The following is a 27,616-nucleotide window of genomic DNA, read 5'->3' on the forward strand; positions in this document are numbered from 1 at the left end:
TCCACCCCACTCCACATTGGCCCTGATCAAACAAGAGTGGACGGTGGGGAACTGACACACTATGCTCAGAGCCACGAGGCTGGGGAGAGGCCTCCACAAGCCCTTAGCCATCCTCAGGCACATGGGGCCTCTCCGTGCCGTGAGGCCACAGCTCCAGTGCTTCCGGCATTCCTGTGCAGAGAAACGCGGCAGCTGTGCCTGTAAGTAGACCCTTAGGCTCTCCCAGGTGTGGGTTAATGTCAGCACAGTCCTTAGGATGGCTTTAAGAGGGAACACGGCCCAAAGCTGACTGGCTTCCGTCCTGATTTGTACGGTGTCTCTGGTCTCTGGTGGCCCTGAATGAGGCACTTCACTCTGGTCTGAGGTAAAAGAGAAGGAGAGGCGTGCTCCAAGCCTCCACTGGGCCTAAGGCACTTCCTGTAAAATGTGTGTCCTGACTCAACACTCGGAGCTGCCTGGCCTAAAGACTTCAGGCTTCTGCGTTTGGAAGGGTCAGGCCCCAGCCCTAAGTGTAGTCAATAGGTGACTTTGAAGAGGTCACAGCTTTACTAAATGCCCTGCCTCCCTACGCCTCAGTTTCCTCATCCACAGGACAGGCAAGATGGATGCTGTCTCCAGCATCTGGCGAGAAGCCAGTGTGGAAAGCCTGGTGCACGCAGATTCTGCTGTTTATCCCAGGGTACCCAGCAGCACACAGCTCTGTCTGCAAACCCCAAGGCAACCAAAGAAGCACCCAGGCCTCCAAGCCTGCTCCTGCCTAGCAGGAGCTCAGGCCTGGAAGGATGACAAAGAGCCTGGGTGATGAACGTCATCCCCCGGTGGTCCCAGCACAGTGTCCAGACTCTGGAAGCAGGAGCTACTCAGAGTTGCAGGGAGTAAGAAATCCAAGCTGCCCTCCATAAGCCAGCCATTGTGTCTCACGTATCACACCCCCACACAGGAGGATCTAGGGTGGGAACCCTGTAACCCCCTCTCCTTTCCTATCCTTTCAGGCACTCCTTTTTAAAATATATTTTTATGGTTTAACTTTATTTTATATGCATTGGTGTGAAGGTATCAGATCCACCAGAACTGAATTTTCAGACAGTTGTTAGCTGCCAGGTGGGTGCTGGGAATTGACCCTGGGTCCTCTGGAAGAGCAGTCAATGCTCTTAATGGCTGAGCCATCTCTCCAGCCCCCCAGGCACTCCTTCCGGGTCCCCAGGTGTGTAGTACCTTCTGAGACCCTGTTGGAGGCCGAGAACCCAGCCCTGACCAGACTCCCTGTAAGGCCGGGCACACTGAAGGGGATGCACGCACTTAGATTGCCACACAACCTGCACCAGGGCCGTGGCCTGGACCCTCTTTATAGTCTAGCACCTTCCAAGACCAGGTGCAAGTAGGGAAGGATTACCCATATCCACAGAGCAAGGAGGGTGGGAATGGCTGCGATCTCAGCTAAGGGTCTGTCTCGTGACTCTCCTCCACTCTGTCTGTGAGGAAATGTCAACGGGAACATATTCTGAGACTCCTGTGGATGATCACAACTGCTCTAATTCCAAGATGGCTGTAGTCATGTCACACCCAGAGGAACTTACACAGCTGTCACGGAAGGGTGAGAGATGGATTTACCACTCCCGTCAGCAAGCCCAGGTCCTGTTCTATCCAGATACATACTATGGGCAAAACAAAGTCATTGTTTCCGGTCAGCAAGCCCAGATCCTGTTCTACCCAGACACACACTGTGGGCAAGCAGCTTTTGTGGTGCTGGAAGCCTGGGCCCTGAGACTCCAAAGCCCGGGGCTAAGACTGGCAGAGCCAGAGGCTCACAGATCCACCCTCTGAGAGCCAAGGGCCCACTGCCCTGGGTTTTATAAAGCAGAGTCTTCTGGCTCCAGGCTCCAGGCTCATGGCTCATGGCTCATGGCTCTGAGCTTTAACCCCAGCACTGGGCAGCTGCTGCAGTCCTTGGCTCTAACAGCTGTGAGAAGCATCAGGCAGCTGTTGCTAGTGTTACTATTCCAGAATGTGCCGGGGGTGGGGGGGATCTTCAACCTGGGGCAGAAGTTAGTGATATAGCTGTCCTGCCTACAGGGTCTGAAGTTTGGCCCTTAAGGTTTAACAGCTCCCTGGAAGTCATCTGGTGATAGCGGTTGGCAGGTTCTCATCTTCCATCTTCATAAGGTCCAATGTCACCACTGCTGTGCCCCCCACCCTACCACTCTCTGGAACTCTTCAGCTGTCTTCTCAGTGCTTCTGTGTATGATTGTACGCATGCATACACATCAATACTGCTGCCCCCAATGACGGCCTCTTCTGTCTCCTCTTCCTGTTACCTGCTCAGCCCAAAGACAAGGTCCTTGAGAGAAGCCTTCTCCACCCCACCCTACCCTACTCCACCCCTGAGCAAGGTTTCACTGTGTAGCCCTAGCTGTCCTGATACTCACTCCATAGACCAGCCTGACCTCTCACTCAGAGATCTGCCTGCCTCTGCTTTTTAAGAGATGGGATTAATAATATAATTAATAATATTTCAGCCAGGATTGCGACTCCGCTGGTAGGGCCTGATTCTGTAGCAGCAGCCTGGACTCAGGCCGTAGTCTCACAATTGTTGGCGGGAATTCTGTGCCTGCAGGCACTGGCTCTGTTGCTGCCGCTAAAGGTAGCTTTAACTAAATCTCTACTGTTCTGTTTATAAATAAAACTCAAGGCTGGAGAGATGGCTCAGAGGTTAAGAGCATTGCCTGCTCTTCCAAAGGTCCTGAGTTCAAGTCCCAGCAACCACATGGTGGCTCACAACCATCTGTAATGGGGTCTGGTGCCCTCTTCTGGCCTGCAGGCATACACACAGACAGAATATTGTATACATAATAAATAAATATTTAAAAAAAATAAAATAAAACTCAAGACTCAAAGGCTGAGCTGGAAACCTGCTAACTTAGAGAGGCTGACGAGCAACTAACTAACCTTCTCTACTGGCTGGTGTCTCCCAAAAAGCACGTCCTTCTGCTCTGCCAAGATAAATAAATAAAAATTTTTAAAAAGCCACTCCAAATCCCTCCCCATTACTTCCGGTGTGTATCATCTCCTCCAGGTGCCCTCTGAGACTCAGTGGTTACTTTCTGTCAACTAGTTGCTAACTTAGCCTCCTGACCCAAGGTTAATTTTATTTAATTGGCATAAGTGCTAACTCGAGGTTCACAGTGTGATTGAATATCCCCCAACACTATGTAGACCAGGCCAGCCTCAAACTTACAGAGATCTACTTGCCTCTGCCTCCAAGGGTTGGAATTAAGGTAAGGTCCAGCAGGCCGGAGCATGAGGCCAACTTTACCTAGCACGAGCCTCATCTTGTTCTGACAGGTGGTCCTATGAGGCTAATGTGAGTAAGTATTTGAGACTCATTTCATATTCAGGAAGCATGGACACTTTGGATGCACCAATGAGCAGCTCCCCATCATGTCGCCGCGGCAGATGCTCTGCTCAGTACAGATGTTTCCCTCTTGGTGATCTTATTTACACAGACCAGCAAACGGATCCAAAAATATCCACGCTTCTCACACCTTGAGTTTCTGAGTCAGGGAAGCCTGAGACACCAGGCTGGAAGAGAGCTCTGCTAGGGCCTTTGGACACGCCTGCATGTGGTTTCAACTGAGCCTTCTGCAGCTGTGTTAAACACCCATTGCCCAGTGGGAAAATCAAAGGCATGGTTTGTAACATGTAAATTCTTGAGTCTCTCTTACCCCAGATGTGGTCGAGGTCCCTGCCGCTCCAAGGCCCTCTTAATAGAGCACAGGTATCCCAGGCTTGGGGACCCAGCTGGCCTCAAGCTCCCAGAGATCCCCTTGCCTTTGCCTCCTGAGTGCTGGAATAAAAGCCGTGGGTGCCCATGGTTCCCTACTGGGTCTCTTTCTCAGAGCTGGGTCCCGATGCTTCATGCCTGCCCTACTGACCCTCAGTGAAGGTATCCTCTCTGCCTCCAGGGCACCCCCTCTGGACTGGTCCTGTCTCCTCACTGGGAGGCACCCGGCAGTCTCCCATCAACATTCAATGGAGGGACAGTGTGTATGACCCACAATTGACACCGCTCAGGGTCTCCTATGATGCGACATCCTGCAGGTACCTCTGGAACACCGGTTACTTCTTCCAGGTGGAGTTTGACGATTCCTCTGAGGAGTCAGGTGAGCCTGGACTGGGATTTAGGGGCTGGGGTCCAAGCAGTCAACCTTTGAACCTGAAATGTTCCCCTAGGCAGGAGCACCTGAATACCTGGTCCCCCACTGATGCCTCTGTTCATTGAGGTATAGAACCATTGGGAAATGGGGCCTTTCTGGAGGAAGTAGGTCACTGGGGCAAGTCTTAGGGCCATATATTATCCTCAATCCTTCCCTTTCCTCTCCTTACTCATGTGTGTGTGTGTGTGTGTGTGTGTGTGCGTGCATGTGCATAGAGAGGTCAGAGATCAACCCCAGGTGTCATCCTCAGGAGCTGTTCACCTTGATTTTTGAGACACAGGATCTCTCTCTGGCCTGAGACTCACCCACTAGCCTAGATCAGCTGGCCAGGGAGCCCCAGCTCTGTCTGTCGTCACCTCTCTAGCACTGGGGTTACATGTGCAAGCACTGTGACTTGCTATTTATGTGGGCATTAGGTCCCCAGGCTTGTGTAACTGAGTCGTCTCCCCAGCCCCTGCCTCCTTTCTCCGGTGTCTGCTCCTACCATCACAGAGCTGCTCTGCCCTCCTTCCCCAACACAATGGACACACTCTCCCCTCTGGAAACTGAGAGCCAATGTAAACCTGGACAAATCTTAAGTTGCTTCTGGGAGGTGCTGGGTCTCAGGAATCAACAAGTAACTAACACAGCGGCCATTCTTCTCTTCCATGACATCACAGACTCAGCAAAGAAGGAGAACCTGGGCAGGGCTGGGAGGCGGTGCTCACCTAAGGGGGAGAAAGCATGTCACCAGCAGTCACCTGAGTCTTGATGCCGCGGGAGGACAAAACCAGAAACAGAGTAGGGTCCCTTCCCATGCCAGGCTGAGGAAAAAGCAAACTAGTTAAGGCTGGTGAGGGCTGGGCAGGGGCATAAGAGCCACACTCCGCAGGTTTGCAGCTCTCTTTGATGTGGCCATTGCAACCTGCACCTTCAAGTTCCAGGGAGCAGCATCTCTAGCGGTGGAGTCGGGAGAGCATCCTCAGTCACTCTGAGGGCCTGTCCTGGCACTACTGCCTGCCACTGTTCCCGTCCCTCTCAGTCTCAGACCCCTGATTTCACCCCACCACCACCCCACATACTCCCACCCCTCTTTAAGACAAAGGTATGCAGTGGCTGAGATCAGCCCCACCTCTTGACTTTGACCTCTAGAGCTTCCGCCAGCTTCCACCTCCACCTCCACCTCCCCCCCCCCCCCCCCCCCCCCCCGTGCTAGAGTTCTGAGCCTTTCTTCTCGGGTCTCTTTCCCGGTGAGCTGTTTGTTGTGTTAGTTCAAACCTCTTTTGGTAGCTCACTGCCTTAAGCAAAGAAGAGGGAACTTAGATGGCTCCAATTCAGAGAAGTCCAACAGGGTCCAGAGTGACAAATGCCTCCCTGGGTGGATTTCCTGGAGGTAACAAAATGAACTGTCTCGGTTCAGCGCCAGTTTCCAACTAAACAGCTGGAGAAGAGGGCTCTCTCCAATTCTGGCCACTGCCCAGTGTCCCACTGCTGGTCACCAAGCAGGGGTGACTCCCACTGGTATGTTGCCAGTGTGAGGGTGCAAGATGTGCACAAGAGAAGGGAACGTGGCCCCCCACAGGACCTCAGGGCGTGGCTCCCAGAAGTGGGAAGGAGTCTAGAAAGCCAGCTCCTGAGAATCCTCACTCTCTTACCTCAGCTGACCTTAGCTCTTCCATGACTTGATTGCTCCAAGCCCCATGACCCTTCCACTTTGACCTCAGCCTGACCCCACCCCTGGCATCATCACCTTCCCCATATGGATCAAAGGGATGCTCCCTATCCTGCCGCAGACGGCAAGAATCTGAGTGTCACGCATCACGTAGACTGGCAGCACATGCTTGGCTCGCATCCGTCCAGGCCGGTCTGCTCTTACTGTGTCCCCCCTGTGGCTTCTCTGGCTGAGCTCAAGTTCCCACGTTCCTCATTCTCTTGTCTTCTTCATTCATCTCCATTGGAAATCAGAAAGAGAGGGTGGGAAACATTGGGAAGGGAGAAAGGGAGGAGGGGAGAGGGGATGGGGATGACACCACAAGAAAGTTTCCAGTCAGAATCAGGAAATGACTCTTCCATTTAAAACAAAACAAAGCAAAATAAAATAGACAACAAACAAAAACTGAGGGAAAAGGAGAAGACAGAGGCCTCTCCTGAGCAGACAGTTAAGTTGGGGGTGGGGGAGGCACATGGTCTGGAGGCCATTTTATGTAAAGTGTGATTCTCTGGGTCTTAGTTTCATGGTCAGTGCCAGCAACTGTGGTCACATACCCGCAGAGGGCACAGAACAGTTGCCCAGGGAGTCAAAGAAGGTGTCAGGAACTGTTCCAGGAGGTAAGGGATGTGGTCTCTTATAGGTTGTCATTGAATCATGGAAGGGCTATGAATCATGGAAGCAGATAGAGCCTGTGAATGGCTGAAGACCCCTGGACTAAAGGCCTTGCCAAGGGAGGCAACAGAGAAGCTGTAGGGAGAAAAGTTTGAAGACAGAGGGCTTGGGGGCGGGGTTGTCACACAGGACATAGCAACCAGGGAGCCAGCGCCCCTTGGAAGCTACCCGGTGGAGGGGAGCATGAGATGGTGTTTAGAGCGGCAAGCTGGGCCTTGGGGAGCAGAAAGGACAGAGTGCGCCCCCATCTACTTATCAGTCGGGGGTGTGAGAGGCCAGTCAGCCCTCTGGTCAACCCTCTGCTGCTCCGTTACTGAAGCTGCACCCTGGCTCCATGGAACTGGAAGGAGGGATTGAAAATGAGGGCACCTGGAACCCCGCCAAAGGATTAAGCATTCAGTAGAGAACCTCTTCGCCCACTACGGTTGCAGCCAAGTGCTGGCTTCATGCCCTCTGCTAGGCTGTCCAACAGAGGGAATGCCAAGATGCAGGAAGCAGACACTAGCTCGGAGCTCAAGGGGGCTTTCTCTGACTATAGAGAACTTGATCACTAAGACACATTCAGTCAGTTCAAGCACCTGTGTAACAGTGACACCCGAATTGTTGACGTGAACTGAGGTCACTCTGTTACAGTCCTGGCCAGAAAGAAAACAACCAAGAGAGACGCTTCGGTTATCAGAACATGGAAACATGGACTTGGAAGAATTACATTTCCCCCCAGGAATTCACAGTGGAATGGAAAGGCTGAATCCTGGTGTTGGTCAGAAGACGACCTCACCTCCCGGGATGGTTCTGACACCTGACTCTAGTTAGCTTTTCTAGCTTAAATTATCCCATTTCTCTTTAACTACACTTTGCCTCTAGGTGTTTAACCTTTCTTTGTTCTATATAACTTTCTTTTCTTCTTACTCTGCAGCTGACTGGGTAGCTGTCCCTGGCATCCTCATCTTCATCTCATCCCTCTCTTCCCTAGGTTTCTTCTCCTATTTATTCTCTCTGCCCAGCAGCCCCAGCTATTTCTCTCCTGCCTAACTATTGGCTGTTCAGCTCCTTACTCGAGTGATCAGGTGTTTTAGCCAGGCAAAACAATACCGGGTTTACAGAGTTAACCAAATACAACATGAAAGAATGTTAACACATCTTTGCATCATTAAACAAATATTCCACAGCATAAACAAACGTAACACATCTTAAGCTAATATTTCCACTACATGTCACCAAAGCCAAGACACACTAGGCAGCTTTATTCTTGAGGGTGCTGCCCTTGGCCACCACAGACCAGGCTCCCTGGCCACGTGTCTGGGAGTTTGAAGTTACAGATTTCACTTCTGTCCACCAGGGGTCACCGGTTGCACATCAGAGAAAGAACTTGCCTGTTAGAATAAACTGAAAGGAAGCATGAAACACCCAGATAAACCAAGACTCAGAGCTGGACAGGTGACCTGGAGATAGGGCAGTAAGAACAGCAATAAGAAATCCTTCCTTATCTCTGTGATCAGACTGGTGCTTAGCCCAATTGCCATCAGAGAGGCTTCATCCAGCAACTGATGGAAACAGATGCAGAACTGTAGACAAACATTAGGTGGGGTTCAGGGAATCCTGACGAAGAGGAATAGAAAGGATTGTGGGAGCCAGAGGGGTCAAGGACATCACAAGAAAACTCACAGAATCAGCTAACCTGGGCTCATAGGGCCTCACAGAGACTGAACTGACAACCAGGGAGCCTGCATGGGACTGACTTAGGCCCTCTGCAGGTTACAGTTACTGTTACTGTTACAGTTATATAGCTTGGTCTGCTTGTAGGACTCCTAACAGTGGGAACAGGGACTGTTCCCCACTCTTTTACTGGCTTTTGGGACCCTACTCACCATACTGGGTCACTTTGCCCAGCCTTGTTACAGGGGAGGTGCTTAGTCTTACTGCAACTCAATATGGCATGTTTTATTGATACTTGTAGGAGACCTGTGCTTTCCTAAACAGAAAGGGAGGAGGAGTGGAGGAGGGACTGGTAGGAGATGAGGGAGGGGAAACTGCAGCCAGAATGTAAAATAGACAAATAAATTTATATTAAAAAAAAGAGGGGCTGGAGAGATGGCTCAGTGGCTAAGAGCATTGCCTGCTCTTCCAAAGGTCCTGAGTTCAATTCCCAGCAACCACATGGTGGTTCACAACCATCTGTAAAGAGGTGTGGTGCCCTCTTCTGGCCTTCAGGCATACACACAGACAGAATATTGTATACATAATAAATAAATAAATTTAAAAAAAAAAGAGAGAGAGAGAGAGAGAGAGAGAAAGAAATCCTTGCTTGTATCGCTGGTCTCTGCAATGTCTTCCAACAGACCCAGATTCTAGCTAGGTGAGGGGCCTGCTGGGAGCATCTCCAGTAGATAGAAGACTCCAGGGACCCCTGAGTCTGACCACTGGGGTGTGGATTGATGAGCTCAAGATGCTACATGAAGTTGAGGAGAGAGTGCTTGGGGGGCTCCCTTCTAATGGATGCTGGCTTCTTCCTTCCTACCTGCCGGCCTTCCATCCTTTTTGCTTTGTCTCCTTCCTTGGTGTTTTGACTGGGACTCACTATGTGACCCAGTCCAGGCTCACACTCAAGATATCCCTCCGCCTCAGCCTCCTGAGAACTGGGATTGCAGGTGTGTGCCACCATGCCTGGCTCATAACGCATGTTTGTCTGAAGCCATGTCTGACAAAGTCTGTACAGGAAGGTCCTACCTTGGGAGAAATCATGTCTCTTTCAGGTGCTGTGTTAATCCCAAAGATGGGAGGAGACAGACTATCAACCCAAATCATCATGGCCAAATTAATTACAGCAAGTAATTAATTAAAGCAAGCTTTTTGGTTCGTGTACACTGGCTGCCACCTCCTAAGGCGAAGTTCAAAAAGTCAGCATTAGATATGAGAAAGACAATTTTTTTTATTGATTTTTATTGAGCTCTACATTTTTCTCTGCTCCCTTCCCTGCCTCTCCCCTCCCCTTCAACCCTCTCCCAAGGTCCCCATGCTCCCAATTTGCTCAGGAGATCTTGTCTTTTTCTACTTCCCATGTAGATTAGATCTATGTAAGTCTCTCTTAGGCTCCTCATTGTTGTCTAGGCTCTCTGGAATTGTGATTTGTAGGCTGGTTTTCTTTGCTTTGTGTTTAAAAACCACTTATGAGTGAGTACATGTGATAATTGTCTTTCTGGTTCTGGGTTACCTCACTCAAAATGATGTTTTCTAGCTCCATCCATTTGCCTGCAAAATTCAAGATGTTGTTATTTTTTTCTGCTGTGTAATACTCCATTGTTTAAATATACCATATTTTCCTTATCCATTCTTTGGTCGAGGGGCATTTAGGTTGTTTCCAGGTTCTGGCTATGACAAACAAAGCTGCTATGAACATAGTTGAGCACATGTCCTTGTGGCACGATCGAGCATCCTTTAGATATATACCCCAAGTGGTATTACTGGGTCTTGAGGAAGGTTGTTTCCTAATTTTCTGATAAATCGCCACACTGACATCCAAAGGGGTTGTACCAGCTTGCATTCCCACCAGCAATGCAGAAGTGTTCCCTTTTCCCCACTAACTCTCCAGCATAAGTTGTCAGCAGTGTTTTTGATCTTGGCCATTCTTACAGGTGTAAGATGGAATCTCAGAGTTGTTTTGATTTGTATTTCTCTAATGACTGAACATTTCCTTAAGTGGAAAGACAAGGTTTTCATAGCTCAGGGGTTACAATTTTCCAAATGGGGAGAAATAGGTGGGATTACGGAAGCAGAACATAAGAAGCAATGAGAATAAGGTAATCACAACCTAGGTGGCCATCTAACTTTTTTAAACAAAGTTGCAAGACGGTTACAAGCAACTTTTGAAACAAAGACATGATTGCCATTCCTGGAACAGTCTGTTCAGAACCATTTGTAGTTAAGGTTACAGGTAGGGCGTTGCTCACTGCTTGAGAAACAGAGGTTTAATCATAAACCGGAGTGAACCTAGTTTGTCTTTACTATAAGATACTTTTTTAAAAAGTTTATTATTTCATAATTACACACACACATCTCTAAATTTACTTATTTTTTATAGTATGTACATTGGTGCTTTGCTTGCATGTCTGGATGAGGGTGTCAGATCCCCTGGGACTGGAGTTACAGACAGTTGTATGCCACCATGTAGATGCTGGGAATTGAACCTAGGTCCTCTGGAAGAGCAGTCAGTGCTCCTAACCACTGAGCCATACTTTAAGCCTAAAATGGAGGCAGGCTGGTTCTTCAACTGTAACCTTGATTATAACATTATCATTACTGAGTAACGTTCTTAGTAGTCACAGCAACAGTGAGTGGCTGTGGGGTGCCAAGTCCTTTGGGACACCAGGGACCTTGCGTTTGTTTGCGTTTGTTCTTTCCTTTGTTCCTGTAAGACAGGTCTTCTTCTGCAAATGCCACCTATGAGATACAGAGAAGACACCTCAGTAAAACCACACTCCAGCTGATCTTAGCTTGGCCTGGTGTTCAAGTCTGGGTTCTGTGGGGCTCAGCACTGGCAACAGCTGTTAGCCAGCTGTGGCTTGCCCTCACCTAGACAGGATCAGGAGCAGAGAAGCTTTGGCCTTGGCAACTGTTGGCACAGGTTGGCAACTGGTTAAATTCGGAGGTGGCACGGAACGCACTACCCTTCGCAAGATCCTCTGCTGTTCCTGGTTCTGACTAACAAGAAGTTTCTCAAGCTTCTCTTATGCTAATCTTAAGCCCTAAAGCAGCTGCTGTTCCTGCCAAAAGTCCACTGTGTCCTGAGAAAAGACCCGAATTACAAATAGGTGGCTATTAACAGCGGCTGTTGTTACAGAGCGAGGCGACCAGCCATCGCTGGGCACTCTGAGCCTTGAATGTCACTTGTTATTTTACTTGGAGAGTCTGGCTGATGTTATCACCCAATTTTATCTTCATGATCTCAGAAGTATCTGCTCTCAGAGGACACAGGGTGACAGGTAGTCAGGCCTCAGTGGACAACCCGTGCTGTGGGCAGTCTAGGGGCTGAGACTGGCAAAAGGCTCTATTTCTCAAGACTCAGTTTGCCTCTTCTCTTAAATAAGTCACTGTGTTATCATTATGAAAAGTCAGTTATACATTGTTTTATCTGATTCTTTAGCCTTCTCTCAAGGAAAGTAGCAGTGCTTGACTTTGAACTCTGCAACCAAAGTCAATTGCTGAAGTGTTTAATAGGATCTGGGTCACCTGAAACACATGCTTTAACTCCTAAGTTTCTGGTTAGTTTTGTGTTATCTTGACATAACCTAGAGTCCTTTCAGCAGAGAGAAACTCAATTGAGAAAACGCCTTCACCAGATTGACCTGGTACATTTTCTTGAATGACGATGTGGGAGGGGGAGGGCCCAGCCCATTGTGGGCGTGGCCACACCCTGGACTGCTGGTCCTGGATTCTATAAGAAAGCAGGTTGAACAAACCATGGAGAGTGAGCCAGTAACCAGCACTCCTCCAAGGCCTCTGCATCAGCTCCTGCCTCCAGGTTCCTGCCCTGTTTGAGTTCCTGTCCCAACTTCCTTCAGTGATGGGCTGTTGATGTGGAAGTGGAATAAACCCTTTCCCCCTAAATCATTTATTATTGTGCTGTTCATCAGAGTCACAGAAGCCTGAGACTCTCTGTGTCCTCATCTCAACGGTGGTCTCCTAGCGTCTGTCCTGTAGAGTTGTCCCTTGGGAAATACCCAGTTCCCTACACAGTGTCCAGCCTATAGCTTGTCGTTCAGTCACCTCACGGTTTGTGCTAAGTGTTCACCACCGACAGCTAGAAGAGCTGGAGACCAGAAAACAAAATACTGGGGCAAGGAGGTTTGGCCCGTGACACTTGTTCCCAGCTATCTTACCCCAGACACACGTGAACGACTACTGTCCTATTTCCTTGAAAGCTTCCTACATGCTGGACAGTATACCTCCCGAGGGACTCAATCCTTACTGGGACTCTACTCTTGAAGAGGGGAACCAAAGCTGGAAGGCACAAAGAGCTAGGCAGGCCAGGATCATCTCTGTAGAAGGGTTCCAGCTAGAGCCCTTGTGCCTGCAGACCCAGACAGCGGAAAGAGCCATGAAGGATGCCTTCCCAGTCCTGAAATAAGCACACTTGCCGCTTGGCTGTCAGGGCTAATTTTAGAAACACCGACACAGTGAGAGTTTTCTGTTCCAACTTGAAAGGGCCCAAGCCTGCTCCTCTGCGTGTGTGCATTAGTGAAAGATGAGGCTGCACTATGGCCGCAATGTACCAGACTCAAAAATGCTCCAAGATCTGAGTCCCAAAGATCCCCAGATTTCTGGCCTCTCCCCCACGACTTTGCTTCCCTGGAGCCTCTCCTGCCCAGTGCAAGTCACGTGGTCACTTTCCTTAGCTGGGAGACATTGAAACCCCACTTGCCTTTCCACTGAGCCTCCTCGGCAGGCCACCAAGTACTCTCTCTTCAAACACCCTTGTTTTTTTGTCCAGACAGGGTGTCACTGTGTAGCCCGAGCCAGCCTTGAACTCACCATGTGGACCAGGCTGTCTTTGAACTCTTTTTGTTGTTGTTGTTGTTGTTTTGTTTGTTTGTTGTTTTGTTTTTCAAGACAGGGTTTCTCTGTGGCTTTGAAGCCTGTCCTGGAACTAGCTCTTGTAGACCAGGCTGGTCTCAAACTCACAGAGATCTGCCTGCCTCTGCCTCCCGAGTGCTGGGATTAAAGGCGTGCGCCACCACCGCCCAGCTTCCGCTGAGATTTGCCTTGACCCTTTCATCCGCCGACCAGAACCTCAACACCCAGTGTGTAACTGGCATCCACTGGTCAGACTGTCACTCACTGGGGAGAAGACTGGTTCTGGGTATTAAAAATTCCAGCTATAATTCAGCAGTGAGTGTGTTGTGTACCTGTGCACGTGTAGAAGCCCGAGAATAACTTCTCGAATCAGGTGTTATTCCTCAGGAGCCATCGGCCTTGCTTTCTGGTTTGGTTTGGTTTTTAGAGACATGGTTTCTCTGGGTAATGGTCCTGGCTGTCTTGGAACTCACTTTGTAGACCAGGCTGGCCTTGGACTCACAGAGTTCTGCCTGCCTCCCGAGTGCTGGGATTAAAGGCGTGCACCACTATACCCTGCCCAGACTCAGATATTAAAGTGTTTGCAAAGCAAGCACTTTACTGACTGAGCCATCTCTTTATTTCTTGGTCCTTGTCTGTATATTTTTAAAAACTCTTGTTTTATGTGTATGGGGTTCTTGCCTACACATGTGTCTATGCACCTTTTGTGAGCCTGGTGGCCAGAGAGGCAGAAGAGGGCATCAGATCCCCCAAATATGGAGTTATGGATGATTGTGAGCTGCTCTGTGGGTGCTGAGCATCAAACTCCTGGTCCTCTAGAAGAACAGCCAGTGCGCTTAAGTGCTGAGCCATCTCTGGAGCTAGGTGATAACAGCACAAGTTTTAAAACCGGATGAGACTGATGACACTCTCAAGTGACCGTCTTGTTCTGGAGTAGATAGTAAGATTGTGCCAGCCCGGGGCCTGTCCGGACGCTGGCGGAAGCACAAGCTACCTCTGTCCTAGTGTGTGGTGTGGTGCTACCTGTTGCAAGCTGTTTCCACGGGGGAAAAGCAAGCACACTCCATCAGAGGGTGGCAGGCGGGGCTCAACTGCATCTTCCACCCAACATGGCACTGTCCCTGTTTGCCACTCTGTGTTCTGGTCAGCCTTTGACACAGCCTAGAGCCAGCTAGAAGGGGTGTCACTAGATGGATCGCTCAGATGAGACTGGCCTGTGGTCCTGGCTGAGGGGGACGTCTTTGCTGGCTAACTGATGTGGGAGGGTCCAGTCCATGTGGGTGGTCCCGTTTGCTAGGCAGATGGTCCCGGGCTGTCTAAGAAAGCCACCTAAGCATGATCCCGAGAGGAAGCTAGGGGGCAACGTTGCTCCATGATATCACCAGCCGGAAGAAAGGTGATTAGTCACCTGGAGCTTGTCAAATGGGTTCCCAGCCCTACACTGGACAGCAGTGACTTTGTTTCCGTCCAACCGCGGGACAGCAGAAGAGCAGACGCAATGACACCCCCCTGTAATCCCAGAACTCAGGAGGTAGAGGTGAGAGGATCAGAAGTTCAAAGCCAGCCTCAGCTACACATGAAGTTCAGCACCAACCTGGGATACATGAGCCCCTGCCTCAGAAGAAAAGAAGCTCTTGGAAATCGTTGTAGGATTAGCACATCTCAGAAACCCCACCCGTGTCTATGTGTGGCACAACCTGCAGGGACTCAGGATCCTTACTGCCATCCAGTGGCTGTGCTCAGGTGCCGTCTTTGCTTATCCTAGAGTTTACTAGGCCCCTGCTGTGGTAGGCACCACTCTCCGCGCGCAATGTTGAGCCCAGAAAAAGCCCAGGCACGAGTGTCCCTTCTCTTGTTTCCAGGGATCAGCGGTGGGCCCCTGGGAAACCACTACAGGCTGAAGCAGTTTCACTTCCACTGGGGAGCAGCGAACGCTTGGGGCTCGGAGCACGTGGTGGATGGCCACGCCTACCCAGCTGAGGTTTGTAAATGCCAACAGCACACGCATGGGTTCTCTGTCAGGCCTACTACAGCGATCATCACTCCCCCCTCCCACCCCACCCCACCACACACACACACACACACACACACACACACACACACACACAGAGTTCCTAGACCTAAAGGATTTCCAGAGACCTGGGGCTGCCTCTGTGCCAATTAGAACAATAGGAGCAGCTGGAGCAGCTGAATCATGGCCGCCTTGTCCTGGGGTGGAGGGCAGGTGCGGCAGGTGTGGACAGAAGAGACAGGTTCTGAGAAGTCATGTAGTTCGCTGAAACTCGGTGCTCAGCTGTGGGCTCGCTCCATTGAAGGACTAGTGGCCTCATGTCCACCTAGAACGAAAACCTCCACAGTAGGATCTCCTCTCCCCTTCCTCTTCCTTCCCATCCTCTCCTTTCTCTCCCTTCTCCCCTTCCTCCTCCTCCCTTTCTCCTCTTCCCCTTACCCCTCCACCTCCTTCTCCTGCTCCTGCTCCTCCTCTGCAGAGCTGAAGATGGCACCCATCCGTGAGCCACACCCCCAGCCAGAGATCATCTTCTCAAAGGCCATATTTTCAGCATCCCAAAGCGGGGCCACCAGAGAAAGTTAAGGAAAAGAGCATTAGGCATTGGTTCTGAAGTTGTGGCAGCCAACAGGCAGTGCCTGGAAACCGCCCAACATGAAAAATTCCCAACACGGAGAGAAATGGAGAAACCACGGGGTTTCCATCTCAGCTCTGGAAGGGCCAACTTGCCGTATTCACATTGTCAATCCTCCGTCTACCCTCCTCTCTAGGTGTTGCCTCTGCTGCCCCTCTCATCTCTGTCGTCGTCGTCCCCTCCCCCCGCCCCATCCCTCTGCCTTCCTCTGCTCACCTTTTCAACATATTGACTTTCCATTTCATCAGCTTCTGGTCGTAGAAGTGAACCAGAGTCAAAGCCGCCGATGACGCCCAGTTCTTGTTCATTCCGAACTGGCAAACACTGCCACTAGAGGGCGCACAGTCTCTCTCTCTCTCTCTCTCTCTCTCTCTCTCTCTCTCTCTCTCTCTCTCTCTCTCCCCCCCCCTCCTTAGTAATCCTTCCTCACAGTTCTCTCTTTTTTTTTTAATATTTATTTATTTATTATGTATACAATATTCTGTCTGCGTGTATTCCTACAGGCCAGAAGAGGGCACCAGACCTCATTACAGATGGTTGTGAGCCACCATGTGGTTGCTGGGAATTGAACTCAGGACCTTTGGAAGAGCAGGCAATGTTCTTAACCGCTGAGCCATCTCTCCAGCCCCCTTCCTCACAGTTCTCTAGCTGCGACCTTGTTTTTGTGCAGAGACTTGTCTACTGAAGGCCCCTGTGGTTGAAACATTGTTGATTAAAATGAGAGGTCCTGGGCCCTCTCCAGCCTCCCTGGTTCACACTCAGACCCTCCCTGTGACCACGTGGAGGTGAGAAGGGAGAAAGGAAGGCAGGCCTAGTACAAATGGAGGCCAGAGGTCTGCAGACCAAGACCCTCAGCCGAGATATCTGATGGAAATGAGTGCTCCAGTAGACAGGGCAAGTCTACCCTGCTGGTCCTAGACTCCAGATCCCATGCCAGGAGCATCCATGCTTCCTGGGAGTGAGAACCCAAGTTTCCAGCAGAGTTCTGGATGGCAACAGGCAGAGCTTGCTGACTGAGGACTCATGGTTGGGCACAGTTAAAAATGCCTCTACCACAGCCTTGGGCTTAGGGGATACATGTGTCCCTGCTGTATCCAAGGGGCTCTGAAACGCCTTCTGATAATGCTATCATATTCACATGGAACCCACACACATCCTGAGTCCACCATCCTCACCTCTAGGTCACGAGCACACTGTGAGTACCACATGCTGATGCTATTTGTTTCATTTCAAGGAAATCAAGGAAAGCACAGACACAGCATTTTTATTCCAAACAGTTTGTCTGTTATTAGTTCAACAGACGTAGACTCTGTGGGTGAGAAGGAACAACTGGATACATACTCGGACTCCCCGAGGTGAAGCACAGTTTTAACAGTATAATAATTTCCAGTCAGGGCCCATGGTTCCCAGAAGTCAAGGCTACCTCCCTCTTCCCTCCCCTCCCTCCATCCATTCCCATCCTCTTGCAAAAAATGTCACCCTGTGAAGTCCATAATCCCACATCCGGGAAATGGGAGAATTACAAAATAAAGACAAGGCAGAGGTCACAAGGCAGAGAATTACAAAATAAAGACAGGTCAGGTGCCAGTAGCATACCGAGGATTTGCCTCACTGAGAAATCATTCAAAGCCGACAGTCGTGTGTCTTATCTGGTGATCCTTGTTCCAACTGACTCACAGATACAGGGGGAAAAAAAATCTCATTTCTGTCTTTCCAACTCAAAAGATTTGGGATGGCTACTGGTGACTGTTAAGTTGGCAGGGGATTCTTCTGATTATGCTCACTTTATGAAAAAAAACCTCTATCTTCTTTAGTTTTCTGTTCCTGCAATAAAACACCATGACTACCACCTTTGGTGGCACACATCTTTAATACCAGTATCCAGAGGCAGAGGCTTGTGGATCTCTGAGTTCAAGGTCAACCTGGTCTACAGAGCTAGTTCTAAGACAGTGAAATCTACACAGTAAAATCCTGTCTCAAAAAAAAAAAAAAAAAAAAAACACCAAAACCCAAAACAAAACCAAAAACCCACCATGACCAAGTCAATTATAAAAGGAAGGGCTTAAAAAAAAAAAAGGAAGGGCTTATTTTGGGGGGTTATGGTTACAGAAAGGTCATGTTAGCAAGTGGCAGGCATAATCACAGGAGCAGAAGCTGAGAACACACATCTTTTTTTATACATTTTTTTTTTTTTTTGGTTTTTCGAGACAGGGTTTCTCTGTGGTTTTGGAGCCTGTCCTGGAACTAGCTCTTGTAGACCAGGCTGGTCTCGAACTCACAGAGATCCGCCTGCCTCTGCCTCCCAAGTGCTGGGATTAAAGGCGTGCGCCACCACCGCCCAGCTCTTTTATACATTTTTTATTGATATTTATTGAGCTCTACATTTTTCTCTGCTCTCCTCCCTGCCTCTCCCCTCCCCTCTTCAGTCCTCCCCCTAGGTCCCTATGCTTCCAATTTACTCAGGAGATCTTGTCTTTTTCTACTTTCTACTTCCCATGTAGATTATATCTATGTAAGTCTCTCTTCGTGTCCTCATTGTTGTCTAAGTTCTCTGGAATTATGATTTGTAGGCTGGCTTTCTTTGCTTTATGTTTAAAAACCACTTATGAGTGAGTCCAATGTGATAATTGTCTTTCTGCGTCTAGGTTATCTCACTCAAAATAATGTTTTCTAGCTCCATCCATTTGCCTGCAAAATTCAAGATGTCGTTATTTTTTTCTGCTGTGTAATACTCCATTGTGTAAATGTACCACATTTTCCTTATCCATTCTTTGGTCGAGGGGCATTTAGGTTGTTTCCAGGTTCTGGCTATGACAAACAAAGCTGCTATGAACATAGTTGAGCACATGTCCTTGTGGCACGATTGAGCATCCTTTGGATATATACCCAAAAGTGGTATTACTGGGTCTTGAAGAGGTTGTTTCCTAATTTTCTGATAAATCGCCACACTGACATCCAGAGGGGTGTACCAGCTTGCATTCCCACCAGCAATGCAGAAGTGTTCCCTTTTCCCCACAACCTCTCCAGCATAAATTGTCATCAGTGTTTTTGATCTTGGCCATTCTTACAGGTGTAAGATGGAATCTCAGAGTTGTTTTGATTTGCATTTCTCTGATGACTAAGGATGTTGAACATTTCCTTAAGTGTCTTTCAGCCATTTTAGATTCCTCTGTTGAGAGTTCTCTGTTTAGGTCTGTACTCCATTTTTTTTATTGGATTATGTGATCTTTTGGTGTCCAATTTCTTGAGTTCTTTGTCTATTTTGGAGATCGTCTGATATGGGGTTAGTGAAGATCTTTTCTCATTCTGTAGGCTGTCATTTTGTCTTGTTGACTGTATCCTTTGCTTTACAGAAGCTTTTCAGTTTCAGAAGGTCCCATTTATTAATTTTCTCTCTCTCAGTGTCTGTGCTGCTGGGGTTCTATTTAGGAAGTGGTTCCCTGTGCCAATGTGTTCAAGTGTACTTCCCACTTTCTCTTCTGTAAGGTTCAGTGTGGCTGGCTTTATGTTGAGGTCTTTGATCCATTTGGTCTTGAGTTTTGTGCACGGTGATAGATACGGGTCTATTTTCATTCTTCTACATGTTGAGATCCAGTTATGCCAGCACCACTTGTTAAATACGGAGAGCTCACATCTTTAAACACAAGCATGAAGCAGCAAGAGCAAATTGGAAAGGGTCTTTAAACTCTCCTCCAATGACACATTCCCCACTTCTAACAAGGACACCCTCTTAAACCTCCCCAAGCAGCACCACCCACTAGGGACCAAGTGTCCGAATGCCTGAGCCCGTGGGGGACATTCTCCTGCAAACCATCACAAGTCTTCTGGACTGTGGGTGGGAACACGCCCTGGGGCAAGGTCCAGACTGTGAGAGTGGGAAGAGGTGATAAAACGAGAGAAATGCTCGCAGCTCGCACTGATCCCCTCTTCTGATTGATTGTGGGCGTGCTGTGACCTGCTGTCGCAGGTGTGATGTGACCAGTGTCGCAAGCTCCTGCCGCCTTGACTTCCCCCCGCGGGGGACAGTAACCTTGAACATGAACTGAAATAAACCCTTTCTCTTTTCAGTTGCTTCTGTTAGGGTGTTGTCTCACAGCCGCAGGAAGAGAAACTAAAGCAAGTCTTCTCTCTTGCTGCGAAGTTCTTGGCACCTACGGCCACCAGCACCTTATGTAGTGACATGACATTGTTGTGACCCACGGGTGTGCTGCACAGAGTGGCGTGACTGCTGTTTCTGCCGTATTACGACACATTAACATTCTTTGTTTCAGCTCCATTTGGTTCACTGGAATCCCGTGAAATATGAAAATTACAAGGAAGCCGCTGTGGGGGAGGATGGGCTGGCGGTGATTGGCGTGTTTCTGAAGGTAATGTCCGCTGGGCGTGACTCTCCCACTGAGAATGCCTGCATTTAGTCATCAAGAATGGCCTTTTGCGGGGGGGGGGACATGGAAGGCTTCTGTGACAACCCCACCCCCAACCCCAAAGTAACAGTCTAGATAGTAAGCCACGGAAGAGTAGGCTTCAGAAGTGTGACGGATGCTGAAGAGTAGCTCTCCACAGTCTATCGCTTCCGGAGGAGCAGTGGGAGAGAAGGGACTCAGTTCTATTTAAGGGACAGGCCACTGAGAATCTGAGCATGCTCTGGTGAGTATACAGATAACACAAAGAAAACTTGTATCGTCATCATCATCATCATCATCATTATTATTTTGGGGAGGGAGATCATAAGTGGGAGTGGACATGAAAGGACCAGGAAAGGATTGGGATTGGGATGCATGGTGTGAAACTCCCAGAGAATCAATCAATAAAAATGCTACGTCAAAAAACGACAAAGCAAACAGACACAAGAGAATAGTCTTTTGCACACTGTCCCCTGGAAGCAAGGTGTGTTTCCACTGTCTGCTGCCTCCCAGGCTAACGCTTGTATGTCTGTGCTGTGCAGCTCGGGGCCCGGCATGAGACTCTGCAGAGGCTGGTGGACCTCTTGCCAGACGTGAAACACAAGGTAAGAAGCACGAAACCAGCAAAGCGGGCACCGAAGTTGCCAGAGCAATGACTCACTGAGGAAAATTCAAAGAGTTTGGCAGAGGAGTAAGACTCAAGTCCTAGGAAGAGAAGTGAAGGGCCAAGTCCTAGGGCTCTTGTCACAAACTGAATTCGGAAGCTTTCCTGCTGAGCCCTGAGAGTGGTGGCAGATGCCTGTAATTCCAGCACTTGAAAAGGTTGAGACAAGAGGATTGCCAAAAGTTCAAAGCCAATCTGGACTACACAATGAGTTCCAGGCTAGCCTGGGTTACAGGATGAGAGCCTTCAAAAACAAACAAGAAAGAGGACTCAGATGTAGCTCAATCGGTAGAGAGCTCGCTGAGCATGTGTGAAGCCCTCGGTTCAACTCCCCGCACCTACATAAACTGGGTGTAGCAGGAGGCAGCTGCACTATTGGGAAGTGGAAGCAGGAAAATCAGAAGTTCAAGGTCATCCCTGGAATACTTGAAGCCGTGTCTTTGGAGGAGGAGTGACGTACATTCCGCCTGTTACTGCCAGTTTCCCCCTCATTGAGACAAGGGTGCTAGATTCCTTGGGACTCCCCCAAGTCCAGCCACCCAGGGAATCCTAATTATTCTTGCTTTGCTCAGACACGATGTCCAATAGTGATAATGTCTGTTCAAACAGGCAGAAGTGTTTACCTGCTGCGTGTGCAAACACAGGCCAGCACACTGCCAGCGCACCCTGGAGAAAGAGTTTAATGGAGACCAAGGGCAGAGCAGCCCTGGGGAGGGGAAGGCACAGCCTGGGTGACGCACAAGCTGGTGGCAGGGCCCTAGTTCATGCTAAAAGTGGCTGGGCATTCTTTGTATGCCTTGGTATGTTAGGTGGTCTCAAGAAAATGACAGAGTAATGGTGTCACTTTTCTTTAAGACAAACTCAGAAGGGACTTTGATGAGGAAATGGAAATTCCAAAGGGATAGGTTTATTTATTCAGTACCACAACAAAGAATTCTGAGGCAAAGGGAAGCAAGGTGGCCATTGGACATAGGGACATGGGGACAGAGGAGGCTTCCACCTGTCTTAACAATGGTCAGAGCTGCCCTGCAGGAAAGTGTGGCCGCCCCTTCCTCAAAGCTCACAGCAATGTTTGATCTGCCTCTTGCCTCCTCTTGATGTTGAGGTTCAGATGTCCCCTGGGATGGAGACAGATCCCCTACCCCCACTGTTCTGTCCACCGGTTCAGGAACACCTCAAGGCCAAGGTAGCGGGCGCCCAGCTCCTTGCCTCTTCCTTGCTGGCCCACAGCCAGAGCAAAGCTAGCTGGAAGGCGGGATGTTTTCCCAGCTGGCCTCTGCCTCCCATGAGGCTGGGAAAGAAAGGAGCTGGCTGGGGAGTGTTGTTTACTCAGGGGTCTGTTTTCCTTCCTTGGAAGGTTCTGGAGCTACTTTTCCCTATGGGCTGACCACAGGCGAGATGTGGGGTTTGGGACGTAGTTCTAGCCCAAATCATGCTAAGTCCCCTGAAAATAACCCACTGACTCTAGGACATAAAAGGACTTTAAGACATGAAAGGCCCAGTCTTGGAGGGCCCCTCAAGCTAACAAGTAGAAGACACTCAAGGACCTCTTGTTCGCGGCTCTCCGTCTGCAAGTTTAGGACTTCTAGGAGATTGGGTGTGTGGCAGAGAGCCTCAGTCAAGATATCCTCGGTCCAAGGCCCTGGATCTGCCAGGAAACTGTGTGGATTTGAGCCAGTCACTTAACTTCTCAGGGCCCCAGTTTCCCTATTTATGAGATTTGGATATTGAGAGTGGATTTATGAGGGCCTTGTTACCCAGATGGACGTGAGATAGGCACAGTGTTGGTCTTAAGTAAGGGGTTGGGTCCGGGCCCAGCTGTGGTGTGGCTGAAGAGTCCAGAAGGCTCACACAGGCTCGTCTACTGTTGTCAAGGGGTGGGCGGGTAGGACTATGGCCCAGGACAGGATGTCTCCAGCAGCATCACTAAACTCAGAGCTGTCTAAGATGGACTTGAAGAGTGTTCCTACCTTGGGGAGCTTGTCGGACTTTAAAAGGCTTGAAGCATGGTGGCTCTAGGGAGGATGGGAGAGGGAGGGAGGAGGTGGGGGTCAGGTGGCCTTGGGCTCCAATCCCAGCTCTGTGGCTCGTCTGTTCGGTAAGCCCTCCGTGAGGATGGTTCGCTGCAGCTATGGAACTACTCCCTTGGGGTTCCCCAGCCGAGAATACAGTGTCCTTGCTCAAGCAGGATGGGCTAGCTGGGGACCTAGACCTTGGACCCTAGAGCTAGGGACTCAATCAGCAGGATCCCTGACACCCTGCTTCCCCAGGCTGGCTGGGATTGCGTGAGCATACACCATCCTGCCCAGCTTTTTCACGTGTGTTCTGAGGGTAGAGCTCAGGGCCTCCAGCTTGCCAGGCAAGCTCTGTCCTGACTGAGCCACCCCTCCAACACTCTTTGCTTTTGGGCTTCAGTCACTAATTGTGACCACACCACATTCTTGGCATTCCTCAGGTCCCTCAGACTGCTTCTGCCTCAGGACATTTGCAACAGATAGAAACGCATCACAGACTGTTCCTTGGTGCCTTTCCTGTGTCTTTCCTCAGATGTCACCCCACTAGGCCTCTGGGACCATGCCTGTCAGAATACCCACTGCCTCCCATCTCACCCTGCTCCCCTAATTTGCTAATTTTCTCCATCACAAAGTCCCCAGTGCCAAGTGCTGATGCTTATTTACCCTGTGTGAGCTCCACAGAAGGAAGTAATCCTGTTCACTTTTCTGCATCTGTACCTATGACACCCAAGGCAAAGCTAGGCTCACAGGGGCTCAGACAAACACGAGTAAATGCATGTGTGCATGCATGAATGAGCAAACAGACGGTGACGTCCCATGAGAGCTTATAAAGGCTTTATGAAACCCAGGAAGCAAGCAAACATCAACTGTGAACTCGGGGCCTGAGGCAGAGCCAAGCTGACTCCTACTGTCTTAAGAGGAGGGCAGAGAGCGTGAGCAGCTGTGGGGCCAACCACCTGCTCCCTATGAGAGAGAAGAACACGAGGCTGGGTGGGGGCGGGTCCCGCAGCAGTACAGTTTTAGAGTCAGGCTGCTTGAGGGAGACAGGCAGTTGTTTTAAAACTAAGACTGGTTAGTGCAGCCACGGTTGAAAACACATGTTTTTGGGTCCTTAAATTAAAAACAAAAATGTCCATCTGATCCAGCAATCTCGGATATGGATATAGACCCTGATAACTGAAAGTAGCCGTGAAACAAACAGCTCCCACCCCAACCCATTCCGAAAGTATTCTTTAAGATAACCAAAAGGGAGGAGCAGGCCAAGTGTCCAGCGTGGGTGAATGCAAATGAAACATGGGCCAGCCACATGGTGGATGCTTTTCATTAGGCCATAACACAGAAGGACACACAGAACATCCTGGCTCACATAGGTCAACTTAGCACTCAGGAGGTGGAGGCAGGAGGATCAGGAGTTCAAAATTATCCTTGCCTAACATAGAGATTTTGAAGACACCCTCGGCTCCATAAGACCCTGTCTCAGCCTGGTGTTGTGCCTGTGTCTTTAATTCCAACACTCAGACTGGAGGCAGAGGCAAGCAAATCTCTGAGTTCAAGGTCAGTCTGGTCCAAGGAGTGAGTTACAGGACAGCCAGGGCTACGTAGAGAAACCCCATCTCCAAAAACAAAAACAAAAAACCCATAACAAACAAGCAAAAGTGGGGAGAGAAAGAAAGTCAGGAAGAATGGTTGTTCTAACACTTGCTGTGCCTCGGGTAGACCCTAAGGACACAATGTCCATTGAAATAAGTCAGTGTGCCTCGGGTAGACCCTAAGGACACAATGTCCATTGAAATAAGTCAGGCACGAAGACAACTGAAAAGCCATTATGGACGCACAGGTCTTTAATCCCAGATCTCTGTGAGTTCGAGGCCACTCAGGGCCACATGAAGGAGACACACTGATGTCCATGGGTCTCCAGGTTTAGAGTCAGAAAGTAGACCGTGGTTTCCAGAGGTCAGGGGAAAATGGGAGTCAGTGTTTAGTGAGGCAGAGAAAGTTCTGGAGATAAATGTGGGTAATGGCTACATGATGTGAATGTCTTTAATACCCTAAAATTGCACACTTGAAAAATGGCAAAAAGGGCCATACATACATACATACATACATACATTCCCAGCCAAGATATATATAAAGGCATGATTTTAAAGAGAAATATAACTATTTGGTAGGAGTCCCTATCTTGTAAAGAATAATCATCTTTTTCTTTCTGTTTCCACGTACAACAATGGTGGCCATGTAGCCATTCTTCCGTGTGCTTGTTAGGCCATCAGAGCCGTGGGAAGACGGAGAGGCACTCGACCTCTTCCTGGCCTTCTTATGTGGAACCCCTGACAGGGCTGTGATTCTTGTTCTCAGGATACACAGGTGGCCGTGGGCCCCTTTGACCCGTCAGAACTGCTGCCTGCCTGCCGGGATTACTGGACCTACCCTGGCTCCCTCACCACCCCGCCCCTAGCTGAGTCAGTCACCTGGATTATCCAGAAGATGCCCATTGAGGTGGCTCCAAGCCAGGTGAGCGCTGCAGCCGAGTCACAGTTCCCAAGGAGGTCATTTTTACCTCCGTCTTCATCAGGGTGTCGTGGCAGGGCATCACCAGACTCCATCCTCCGGCACATCTCTGGCATATGCAATGGAGGTCTGAAGTCACACCTCGGGTACCACGCACCTTGTGTTTGGAGACAGGCTCTCTCATTGGCATTAGGCTGGGCTGGCTGACTAGCCCCGGGATCTCTCTCCCCAGCCCTGAGAGCTGAGACTGCATGAGCACACCATCCATGCCAGCCTTTTTCACATGCTTCCCAAGGCTGGAACTCAAGGCGAGTGCTTTACTGACTGAACCACCTCCCCAGCCCCATTGGCACATTGCAGATGTTCCTGAACAGCTAGAAGGATTTTACGTTTGCATGGGAGTCCTTGAGTACAGGGCCCCGTGATCACACTCGGGGTGTCGATGGAGCTAGCGAACATCATCTTCCTTGAGGTCCAGGTGTGGCTATTATCCTAATGACACGTAGCTAGTGTGCCTGGGAAAGTCCGTGTAAGAACAAAAGTGATACCAACTTGGACCTGAGTTCTTGCCCATCTCATCACAGGAGTTCAGTGGGGGGTGGGGGTGTATATCATGGCACATGACACACAAAGGACTCCTTCCCTACCTGTGTGGCTCACTCCGTGGCTGACAAGTTGGTGCTTGGGGCTGGGCCTCAGTACCCTTCTGTGGCCTTTCTATGGGGCTGCTGGGATTCTGTCATGACTGTGGGCCCGCCAGTCCCAACAAGATGGCAGCTACAGTGCCGCTAATGGACCTTCTGGGGTCACTGGCCCATTATACTGTGTTGTGTTGGTCACGTAGGGACACCTGTGATTCAGTGTGGGAGGGGACACCTGGCACCTGTCTCCCCCAGGCTGGCCTCAGCTCACTCTGGCTGCCCTCTTTTCCAGCTGGCAGCATTCCGCACGCTCTTGTTTTCCGGACGTGGTGAGGAAGAAGAGGCGATGGTGGACAACTACCGCCCACTCCAGCCCCTCCTGGACCGGGAAGTCCGTGCGTCATTCCAGGCCACTAGGGTGGGAACGTCTGCAAGGGTAGGCAGAACGGAGTGAAAACGAGGTGTGCACTTTGCAGGGGTGTCATGTGACGTGACACCGGGATTAAAAAGAAGACGAAATCATTACTCCAGTCAACCCACTTTTTCTGTTGCAAGTAAGGGAAATACTTGAAAGAAACTGAAGGAACAGGGCTGGAGGGACAGCTCAGCCTACAAAGAGCTTATGTGAGGCCATAAGGACCTGAGTTCAGATCCCCAGTATCCGCCCAGAAAAGGTGTGCATGTAAATCTCAGTGTGGCGATATGGAATGTGGAGGCAGGGGATCCCTGGGAGCCTGCAGGCAGCCAGCCAGGACTGTGTCATAAAATTCCAGAGAAGTCTTGTCTCAAACAAAATGTGGAATGTATCTGAGCACTGATGTGACGACCTCTGACCTGCACATGCCAAAAGTGCATATTTGCATCTGTACCAAAATACCCAAATCATTCACATGTGTATGCGCGCGCGCACACAAAGAAACTTAAGCTCATAGGGTAGAACCCTGTGGCCATCTCAGGAGACCCAAGACAGGTACAAGATGGCCTTCAAGATGGAGCAAGTTGCCGGAGGTGGTGGCTCATTCCTTTAATTCCAGCACCAGAGAGGCAGGGGGTAGGGAATGGATCTTTGTGAGTTTGAGGCCAATGGTTTACATAATGAGTTCTAGGACAGTCAGGGCTACCTAGTGAGAGCCTGTCTCAAAAACAAAACAAAATAAAAAAAAACAAAAGCAATAAAATCCTAAACAAATTAAAAAAGACTGAACGAATCACCTACACTCGAATTGTTTTGTCTGGCTTCTCAGCTCTGTTCTCTCCTCTTTGTGCGTCATGGCTAGGGCATCCAGAGTCCTCAACAACACAGATGGTGAGACCAATATCTTCTTCTTCATTGTCAAACCCAGGGCCCCTCTAACACATTATGGCAGGCTTGAAGAACCCCAAGTCCATCCATTCAGAATTCAGGAAGACCAAGGCTGTAGTCAGGGTGTGAGCAAGGCCCATTCTTTCTAGAGGCCCTGGAGAGAATCAGTATACAGCCCCAGGCTGGTAAGGAATTTATCCTCCTCCTCCTGTGATCTAGCCCTACCGCATCCTTCTGGAAAGAGCCCTCATGATTGTCTGGCATCCACACACAACCCAGGATGACATCCCATCT

The 27,616-nt window shown here is 49.7% G+C and overlaps 1 protein-coding gene across 1 annotated transcript; it reads left to right on the plus strand.

The window, feature by feature from the left end:
• Ca5a (carbonic anhydrase 5A) lies at positions 1–27,115 on the plus strand. The gene is made up of 7 exons (XM_041650630.1): positions 1–200; positions 3,963–4,160; positions 15,009–15,127; positions 20,060–20,155; positions 20,734–20,796; positions 25,226–25,381; positions 26,312–27,115. The coding sequence occupies exons 1-7, from the start codon at positions 62–64 to the stop codon at positions 26,471–26,473; spliced, it is 933 nt and encodes a 310-aa protein (XP_041506564.1). The 5' UTR covers positions 1–61; the 3' UTR covers positions 26,474–27,115.
• Positions 27,116–27,616: the final 501 nt, after the last annotated feature.

Source organism: Microtus oregoni, unplaced genomic scaffold, assembly GCF_018167655.1.
Source record: "Microtus oregoni isolate MIOR12 unplaced genomic scaffold, Mior012 000004F_ref0000308, whole genome shotgun sequence".
Taxonomy (NCBI): Eukaryota; Metazoa; Chordata; class Mammalia; order Rodentia; family Cricetidae; genus Microtus; species Microtus oregoni.